The sequence below is a fragment of the Nuphar pumila genome, chromosome 15 (genome assembly GCF_984573655.1).
Source record: "Nuphar pumila chromosome 15, dmNupPumi1.hap1.1, whole genome shotgun sequence".
Taxonomy (NCBI): Eukaryota; Viridiplantae; Streptophyta; class Magnoliopsida; order Nymphaeales; family Nymphaeaceae; genus Nuphar; species Nuphar pumila.
Window position 1 is genome coordinate 1902012 of NC_143263.1, and position 10436 is coordinate 1912447.

General features: G+C 38.6%; 1 protein-coding gene across 1 annotated transcript; it reads right to left on the minus strand.

Moving 5' to 3' along the window:
• Positions 1-1462: 1462 nt before the first annotated feature.
• Positions 1463-10227, minus strand: LOC149814095 (ubiquitin-conjugating enzyme E2-23 kDa-like). The gene is made up of 6 exons (XM_089989126.1): positions 10130-10227; positions 9765-9844; positions 5113-5227; positions 4704-4756; positions 4126-4254; positions 1463-1769 (listed from the first exon to the last, which is right to left on the minus strand). The coding sequence occupies exons 1-6, from the start codon at positions 10171-10173 to the stop codon at positions 1636-1638; spliced, it is 555 nt and encodes a 184-aa protein (XP_089845252.1). The 5' UTR covers positions 10174-10227; the 3' UTR covers positions 1463-1635.
• Between the last annotated feature and the right edge of the window lie 209 nt (positions 10228-10436).

Sequence of the window (10436 nt, forward strand, 5' to 3'; positions counted from 1 at the left end):
CATTAGCAAGGATGTCATTCATATATTTTAATGCAGTGATCACCACCATCACAAATCAACAAAAACCAATAAAATCAGGATAAAATTTGCTGTGTTTTGAAATATCTGACTTTTATCAATTATTCCACCATTTTGTGAACACGATACTTGACATGGATTAGAGGGCTTTATGTGTTTAGTCTAGGCTGCATTGATTCACCTGATGCCCCTGATATGCTGCTTTATGGGGCCAAGCACTGCCAGTCCAGCCCTGCAAAGCTGCCTATCAGCCAAGCAGCTTGTTCTTAAATAAGTTCCTTTGTCAACAAACCAGGGCCCAAACCCCACCTGGGCAAAATATGATAGGACATTGCTTGTGCATCAGATAGATCTGTCAATACACCATGCTGCAGTCTACAATCTGGTTGGAAGGCTGCGGCTCAAGTCATATGCAGTTCAACTAGACATGATGAGAATGGCAACATGAGCAGGTCCAGCTCTTGGAATAGAGCCAACATGGTTGGAAAAAGAATTCAGACCTATGGCTCTTCATCAAGCTAATTGTCAATGGTACAAGTAAGACCACTAATTGTAAAATACCTGCAAAGAAGTTTCTGGCTTTTCTTTGAATATATCCAACTTCTACCTAATGCCTTTCCACGCAATATAAAGTGATAAAAAGTGACCACCAAGATTGCATCCAACTTTCTGTAAAATCCTGATTGACACCATCCTCATAAGCTAAAGCAGAAAGGCAAGAACAAGGAAGTTTAAGATTGCTCACAAGTTAGCATAGGAAACACTGCTCAGTTATCAAGTATGTTAACAAGAACACAATCATCATTGTGGAATCAGTCTCATTAATCTTGCCTGTACATCCTTGATAAACTGTCACGCCCTAAGCTGCACCTGCATGATTCATGATGATGCAATGCCACTGTGAATTATATCAGATACCAACAGAAGAGGCGTTAGACTATTAATCAATGGAACAATATTCTCCCTTAATTCCAGAGGCTGTCTAGTCACATTACATATAAAGGGAATTTTTGAGCAGAGAACCTCAGCTACGGCTGCACACATATACGGGGAAGCCAACATTAGGAAACCATTCACCAGTTTTTGAAGAGCAATCATATTGAAAAACGTGTATGTTGGTTGTCTACTCAAAGATATAGGACCCTCTAATATAAGTCTGGGATTCAATAGTGAAACCAGAGCATGATCATTCACTGTTTTCTTTTGGATAAAGATTTAAATTTTCATACTTGAAAATTTCTTTTCCTTGTCTTGTGGTTTCCTGTTCCCCAAAATCAGGTAATTAAATGCCAGCAACTAAATGAGCAAAGGACAATTAGTTGCAAGGGACAGGTATAAAATGAGGGGAGACCATGCACAATGTTTGGAAAAACAAACTGTAGCAGGGATCATCACGGGTCAGCATGTCCAGCTATTTCATCATCACTTGATTCTCCAATTTAAATTTTCGTACTTGAAATATTCTTTTCCTTGTGTTGTGATTTCCTGTTCTTCCCCAAAATCAGGTAATCAAATGACAGCAACTAATGAACAAAGGACAACTGGTTACAATGGGCATGTTCAAAACGAGGAGAGACCATGTACAGTATTTAGGAAAACAAACTGTAGCAGGGACCATCACGGGTCAGCATGTCCAGCAATTTCATCATCACTTGATTCTCCATCATTTCCATCGCTCACCTCCTCCTCATCACTGCTTTCCTCGACAACTTTGGTAATGCGTTCTCTTTTTGCATATCGCTCACAGTACTCTGGTATCACCCGGAAGACACAGAATGGGAATCAGTTGGAAATTCAAATAGAGTATGCAATGTCAAAAGGTGAAGTGTAAAAAAAGAATCATACAAACTAAAATGATCCAATCTCAAAAATTGGCAATACAACCTAGCTACGAGAAACCAAAGTAGATGGCAATGAGAAGCTGATTCATATATTCCATGCAGTTATAATATCACATATTTTTCCTCTGCCTCTAATACCACATTCTTTTTTGTTAGGCATGGGAATTCCTCCTACAGGGTAGTGTGCCTCTTAACCGCTCCAACTATCTCGTTTGACCCGTAACATGGTATCTTGACATCTATTTTTAGTAACATTGAACTGCCTCATAATGGCTGAAACAACAAAAACCCAATCTAGCATATTTAAATTTGTTAGGCTACAAGAGGAGAGCTGAAATGCGAGGAATGAGAATGTAAACTAAGAATAGAAGGAAGGTAAAGCATGACCACAGAAATGAAAAGAAATATGGTACGATGAAAGACAATGAGAGGTGAGAGGAAAACCTATAAACATCCTTGATGGATTTATAAGAGAATTTTGCCCATGAACCAAGCAGAGTACTGAACAAACAACGATGGTAGAAAACCATATAAAAACATGTATTGAGCATGTGCACATAATTATGTCATGGTATTTTGCACCAATGTGCCATAAGTCTTTGATATACATTCTGAAACAGATCCATCATGCATTCACTCTTGGTCCATCTGAGTTATAGATTTGGATCACGTTCAGCCAGATCTAACTGGGTTTGGGTCTAGTGTATCAGGACCTAATGGAGTACTGTATATGCATATGGATCCAATCGTACAGGTCCAACTGCGACCCACCTACTTATGCCCCTACACAGTCTACAAAATTATTTCAATCCCTTGTGCTGCTGCTGCTTTGCTTCTACAAGAAGAATGCCATGAGGTATGGCCCATTCATGGCCTATAGAGTTCTGGGTGCTTGGTGATTTAGTCCTTTTTCCAGATACAATGCTACAAAGGAGAACGGTGTGAATGGAGAGTAAATGCATGCTACATAACAGAAAAATGAGTTCAAAGTCAGAGCCTACTGGCAAAATCTGTATATATAGCAGCAATGGCTCCAAATGTCACTGAAAAAAAACCCGAAAGGAAAGAACTAGGGTGTGTTACAGAGCCTGATTTGATGTGGCATGGGGGGCCATGCCTAGACCCAAGATATTCAAACGAAGTATCTCAGATCCTCACTTTTTCAGGATCCAAGATATGAGTTTTGAAGGGAAATACATGGATCTCCAGCCCAACAGGGTTTGGCCAGAGATCTCCAGTTCTAAAGTCCATGGCTTGGAACTGACGCATTCAAATGCAGCTTATGTGATGTTTGAGGAAAAGTCAATTCTCAGGTTTACCAGGAGATCAAAATAGACAATCGAGTGCATACAATTTAGGTGTTGGATAGAGTTTAGTGTTGGATGGAGCATTCTCATTCTCAGATAAATACAATAGTTAACAGTTAAAGACTTTTTCTATATACCCTTTGAGTCTTGGATGGACAAGAGGTGCCTCGGCCCTTGTCTCCAAGCTCCACTCCTGACATAGTTTACAATATAGTCTTTCAGTTTATTATATGTTAGAGCACCTCTTTTTTCCATTTTGCTCTTTTAGTATGATTTTTCCCTGGACGGATAAGCAGCACCCTGTCTCCAAGAGCCCCACTTGTCTATGATCTTACATGATGTAAGGAGACAACATTGCAATATATCATGGGTGACAAGAAAAAAAAAGGAACCACTGAAACGGGAGAAGACATTGGTGAAAATATCTTGAAAAATAAATAATTTCATAAGAAGCATAGCTAGAAACAGCAAAGAAGCAAAGACAAAGCATTGAATTCCTGCACTGGCATGGATGGCGAATCATACAATCAATCATTTAAAGCCATACACAAAGTAACATCAACAAATAATGCTCTGAAAGGACATAAAAAAAAAGGATTAAAAAAAGTGGAGAGAAAATGGGTTAAGGGGAGGGTTCTAAAAGTACACCTGACATCTTGAAAGGGACATGAAGCAGCGAGACAGGATGTTTATATTAGTGGCAGGAGCTAGTAATGACAAAGCATGGGATGTCAACCAGAAATTTTCGAGCACAAAATAGGGCATTAAAAACTGATGTGACAAAATTAACTACATACATTATGTCCATCTTTATAGAAGAGCACAGTCATGCTACCAGATGCCATGCCAGCTGTGTGTGTGTGTGTGTGTGTGTGTGTGTGTTAGTACTAGAAAAATGTTGGCCACAACAAAAAGATATCGTAGAAATTAAAATTCATTGACACATGAAAATGGTTTACCTTTCACTTTCTGCTCAAATAGCTTCTTATCCCGCATCATCAGTGATGCAGCATCACTATTCAATGGATCTGTAGGATTTGGATAAAGTAATAGCTGAGGTAGGAAGATTTCGAACACATTAATCAAATCTGCAATACATCAGTCGTAGAAAGAGAATTCCATTAGAAATGTATGCCCTTTTTCTCTTTTATTCTTTTGGCAAGTGAACAGAAAGTCCTATTATTAGACAACATTGGAGCAGAGTCTAACTTTTATTGGCTAATCCATGAAACTGAACAATTAAATGAAATTGTAGAAAATATGGAACAAAATATAATAATGCTCCACCAGCACTGTCAATGTCAGAAATGAACAGCAACAAGGAGGGTATCCACACATATCACAATTCCCAGGATTTGGCACACCAACTACCTTGAGATGGACAGTGTGATATTCTGTTCGTCTACATGCATATGCTTATGAATGTTAGTGATATAGCATAAATGTCTAGAGGGATATGAGCACACAGAAAACACGTAGTTGGGTGTACATGTTCGCCAGTAAATATCAAGTTTCTGATAATGTCTTTGGGTATTACCAAACATGGGGCTCCAGGTTTGATTGATGACGTCCAAGCATACAGAACCAGACCTGTCACCGAAATTCAGATATCTGAGAATTAAAAACTGAAAAGTATGGAACTATGGGACATTTAGAATATGGTAATTGACAAAATTGACAAAAACAACAAATTTGTTTGAGTGCCTGATTCCGAGATGACATCTAGCAACAAAGAGAATGACTTGATTGAAAGCAAAGACACTTAAGCCACACAGTATGATACATATATTTTTGATCATGATCAAAATACCAAGATTCTAATCAAACTACAATATCGATAAGGAATACATTCATGAATGATGATAAAAGAAATCTAGTCAGCTGATGATTATCTGAAAGTCAGCCAAACCATTGAAAGAAAGAACCAAATAAATAACTATGCTTACAGCTCATCAACATTTGGGTGGAAAATTTTGTTCAGGAATCCAATTGATGGTGACCTGTATGGATATGCCTCTGGAAGCTCCACACGGACCTTCCAAAATCCACCTTCATAGGGACCTACATGAATATCATACAGGAAAATAAATAGAAGAGAACTCACATTGTAAAACTAAATATCCTTTGCAAACACCACATAATCACAGTGCAACCATGCCAGTAGGAGACATGTATCCTCATCCCAATTTCCTCCACCTTTCGTTTTTTAGTATATCTTTTTCCATAAACCACGTGTAATTAACAGTGTCAGAAACTGAAACTTGGTGTTGCTTGACAAGCATGGTTATTGGGTTTCTTATTACCCTACTTGCAAGCTCAACATTCATGGGGCTGGAGGACTGTTCAAAGTGAAGGAAAAGAAACTGATTGACAGGCATCAATGACCTGCTTTAAGGTACTTTAATGTTCTCAGTAACTTAACACTTTGTAATGTGCAAACTTATGGGCCTTCTCTATATAATTGTGAAGAAACAACCAGCAACTGATACGCACATAGTCCACTAAGACTTTAACATTTCCTAAAAAAATTTAGGAACTAGTTGAACTGGAGTTGATAATAGCAAATCCCAAAATCTTAAAATCAATAACTAGGAATAAAGGGAAACACTATGGGAAGTGGGACTACTCTCCTTTAAGTATGCATAAATAAAAACAGCATTTGTAAGTATCAAGAAAGAAAGCATTCAAATGGGCGACATTATGTACTAAGTGAACATAACTAACCAATTTTAGAAAGTCTTGTCAGATGCATATATGGATATCGAGGCGGTGTTGAACGAGTTCGAAGACATGATGCCATAAAAGTAGCCTAAAGTTTTCCCGCGGAACGTGCGGTATGCATTGGCTTGATCGGTGACGTGCGGTGGTAGCACGACATGCGATAGGCATCGGTATCGTCGTTAGTGCATCGATGTGTGGCGGCACAAACGTGGAGCGTTATTTGGTTAAGCAGTGGTAGCAGATCAGAGGGTGTTGCCTTTGGAGATTTGGTTAAGGATCACTCGGCTTGCAGTGTCCCACGCGTAGCGGTTTGATGCACGGGGGTGCGTGTGGGTTAGGGCTAATTCCCCAGGGATCACCTTAGGTGATTCCAACCAAGTATGGTGACTTCGGGCTAGATGTGTGAATGCCTAGGTGCCGGCGAATGAGTCTGGGTGGTGCTCTTCGCTATGATGTTCAATCATCAACTGGTCTTCGGACTGGGGGCCACAAGATCTTGTTCCTTGAGTAGCGAGGTTTTGCTGTGGCGTGTGCATGGAGTCGTAATACGCTCCATGACACGCAAGGCTAAGGCAAAGTTTGTGTCCTTTTCAGAAGTGATAGCTGGTATGGGACGACTATGCACTAAGTGACCTGGACTACAAAGAGTACGCATTTGAAAATGCTTTTGATCAGCTTCCGCTAGGCAGTTGTGCATGAGGTGGTGTGCAGGGCCAATGAAATGATTCAACACATGGAAAGATGTTGATATGCGGCCTTTGGCCGTTAGGCTGGCCAGATTGGGTAGGCGCATCGCGGGTTTGCGAAGCATTCTATGTCCGTAACAAATTAGTTGAGAGTGAGTGACCGAAAGGCTTGCGGCAGTAAGGAAAGACCGTCGCGCACTGACCTATGGAAGAAATAGGCCCGTGACACAATATAACTAGTATATAAAGGGACACAATATGGGGCCCAAAATGGAGAATCCTTGTGACATAGATTGATGGTTTGAGAAGCAGCAGGAACAACCTATTGTATTAGACAAGTCTATGAATTTCTGCATATTTTAGCTGGAATTTAAGATTCAAAAAACATAATCTGAGCATACACCTCATAGGTATTTCAAATAATAACTAGGTCAAGGATTGATTAAAACCAGTGTAGCATAGAGGATAACCCTTCTATCAGAAAAGAGATGCTAAAAAGCTCAATATTTACAGTCAGGAAAATTAATATAAAGATTTATGAATGAAGCACTTAAGGAAACTATTGGGGAAAAATAGGATTACGTGTCTCTATGTCTGAATTTGTTGGATGATGGGCATAAATTGTTTTCGGCTGTTCCAGGCCAGGCAAACACAAAATCCATTTGAGACTTGTGATGGTCTGAATGCCGTTTCTTGGCAGCATCTGAATATGAAATAAGTATATCTATTTTAAATATAAAGAAGGAGCCTTATTGCCAAAGTATAAATTCTAAATTTCTCGATCTGAAGATAACAGATGAAGCCAGAAAGGAAACGCTAAAACTAAAGGCATACATGAGAACCACAAGTGATGTTGGACGAATTTGTTCTCAGACAAAGACCTTGAACCATGAAATGGGACCATGTACCAGAACTACAATCGCACGATACTTTGAGCTCGATGCTAAATTTCAACATTTTCATGATTGTGAAAGGTAGGAGACAAATGAAGTCCTGGGCAATAGATTGTGCTCAAACAAACAGATTCGAGTTAAATCCAACACATCTGCCCTCATGTCACCAAAGTAAAAAGTAAAAACAGCCTTTTTCTGCAGAAATGGGTTCCATTCCATGGGCCTCACATGCAACTCCAATACATGGGACACACACACACACACGTGTGTGCACACAGATGCATGCACGCACTCACACACACATTATTCACATTACTGAGATTATCAGGGCACTCACTTGCGAGGTGGTTTGTCTTGCAAAAGAATCTGTGATAATGCTTCTGTTTGTGTGTGTGGTGGACTTGTTTTCTAAAGGAGAGATCATGCAGACCCTCAATCAACATGCCCCCATATAGAGGGCTACAATATATAATGATCTCACACCAACTCCAGAAAAGCACCCATTAGTATCTATAAGAAGGAAAGAATACAAAGTAGCTAAAAGCAATATCAGCAACCACATCTTGGAACCATTGGGTCTAAACAGGGAACACCGATACAAACAAAAAAACATAAGGTTGCCTTTTTGCTTAAAAACACATAGTGATAAAAGAAACGAGTTGCCATCAATGAAATGAAATGATTAGATTAGACCTATCCCATTAAGGCATTCAATGAAGTATCTTCTAGCATTTCTGCTTGATTTCATCCATTGCGAAAGAAAATCTCTTTCACCATTTCTTTGGTGCCACATGTTTTGGCTTGCACATGAAAGCGAGTGTAGGTTTGCATAATTAGAATATTTTAAATGTGAGGAATCTAAAAAAATAACATCTGGATAAGCATCTCTTATATGTAGAGGTAATCGTGCAGAATTAAATATCCACTGTGGCCAAGGATCATTAGCATTTTCAAATACTCACTTTTTTTCTACAAAAAAGTCAACTAGGAATTATGAAATAGAAAACACACAAAAAAAGGTCATGCACTAGAAAAGAAATGGAAAATCATGCATACTTTGTAATGTGAATCGAAAGCAAGAAGTGGCCATTTTAAATTTTAAGTGGAATCATGAAGGGAGAAATGAAAAGGAAGAAATGCAGAAAATCATTTGAGAAGTGAAATTGGATTTATATGTGAAACGATGAGGAAACTAGAGGAGCATGAAAAAAGAATTTAGGAAATAGATATCATTATTCATAAGCTACATTAAGACATCTATTGAACACTTAAAAGAACAAAATGAAATATACAGCAGCATTTGAAAACAATAATTATGTATAGAAAATTTGTAAGAATGAGACTTACAAACAGAAAGGTCACTTTGTATGTCAAGACATTGAAAATATTAAGAAACTTTTTATGAAAGATAGAGTAATATATGAGGCTTATTAATGCATCTCAGAAACAATATAAGTTATTTAGAGAACTTTTCACTAAACAAAAAATCTAATAATCTTATGAAAGAGCTGATTTAGGATTTCTGGTTCTTGTGTCCAAGAATCTAGTTCCTCAATCCAAGGAAGCATGAGAATCACAATTCCTAGTAGCAAGAATCATGACTGCTTTCCACTCATTCAGGAAGCAGGCAGAATGATTCTGAAATGCTGGGGGTTCCAGTATCCAGGCACTTCCTGCAACACTAGATTGTAATTCTGTGTGTGTTTCAAGAAAAATCCCCTTTAACTGTGAAAACATCAGGCCTGTCGTTCCTGACGTGGTGGTGTCTTTTATATGGTCTTATCTCACATCCAAATGCATAATGCTGACCCTGACTGACACGAACTGAATAATCAACTAAGCTACTGTCTAGATTACAATAATCCAACAAGCATAAAAGATTCTACACCAGGAAACAGAGCTATTACATGATAGAAATATCCCTAAAGTCATGACAAATAAGAAGGATCAGTTAAAGGTCACAAGAAAAATTGGAAAAGCTCGGTAAAGATTGCAGACACATTTTAACAACTTCCAAGTTCTAACCATATTTTAGTCCAAAAACTAATGCCCTGTTACCACACAGGTGCCAGATGCAAACTGCAAGATATGTAAGTCCAAAAATATAAGCTCAAACAGGGGACTAGAAAAAACAGAGCACCACAAAAGCATTCCCTAGTCCAAGATTCAGATATGATATGAAACAACCGATAACCACTGCAACTCTTTAGACCTTAAAACTAATGACTAACTAATGCATACAAGACCTCTGCCACAACTAAGCATCGTATAGAGGAAGAAAGGGAATTGAGACCATACTGTCTTTGGGGCCCTGAAACTCGACGTTGAATTCACCAATCCCATCGTTGATCATCTCAACAGAGTAGTCACTCATCATCCTAAGCAAAAAGCATAGAAAATATCCAACTCAAACACATCGAACACCAAAACCCGGAATCGATCTAGCATGGTTACAAGGAAGGTGACAGGAAAATATACGATCTGGACATAATTTCAGGCACAGAAAGAAATTAAAATTCTAAATCAAGCTCAAAGGACAGACCAATCATTCTTATCTTCCATCCACAGCTACCCATAAAATATTACAGAAACAACAGATGATGTACACAGATTTCACAGCCCACTAGCACCATAATAATGCTAAGAACTATAGCAAGACTTACAGTTTCATGACATCCATCTCTCTTCTCTTGCTTGGAGAAGACATCGTTTACTTCTTTGGTCAATACCCAAGTGCCCAACTGATAAAATCAAAGGCAAACTACATATGAAGAAGGGGAATATCAGATTTCTCCACCAAAAATGAAAACCCAAACAAGTGTTTCAAGAAAAAAACAATAAGAACCATAGACGTGCCTTGTGATGAAGAAGCACCAAAGACAACTAAAAACCAATACAAAAAGAGATATACTTCTGTCTTAGTCTGAGCTATTGGGTTCTCGTCAATCGGATCTATCAGCCCGGGGAGAG

Excerpts from the sequence above, each read along its gene's own strand:
- LOC149814095 (XM_089989126.1), bottom strand. The coding sequence starts at position 10,173 with ATGTCTTCTCCAAGCAAGAGAAGAGAGATGGATGTCATGAAACT. Across the intron at positions 5,228-9,764 it reads GTTTCAGGGCCCCAAAGACA|GTCCCTATGAAGGTGGATTT; the intron begins GTATGGTCTCAA and ends ATATTCATGTAG. Across the intron at positions 4,255-4,703 it reads AACCTGGAGCCCCATGTTTG|ATTTGATTAATGTGTTCGAA; the intron begins GTAATACCCAAA and ends GATGTATTGCAG.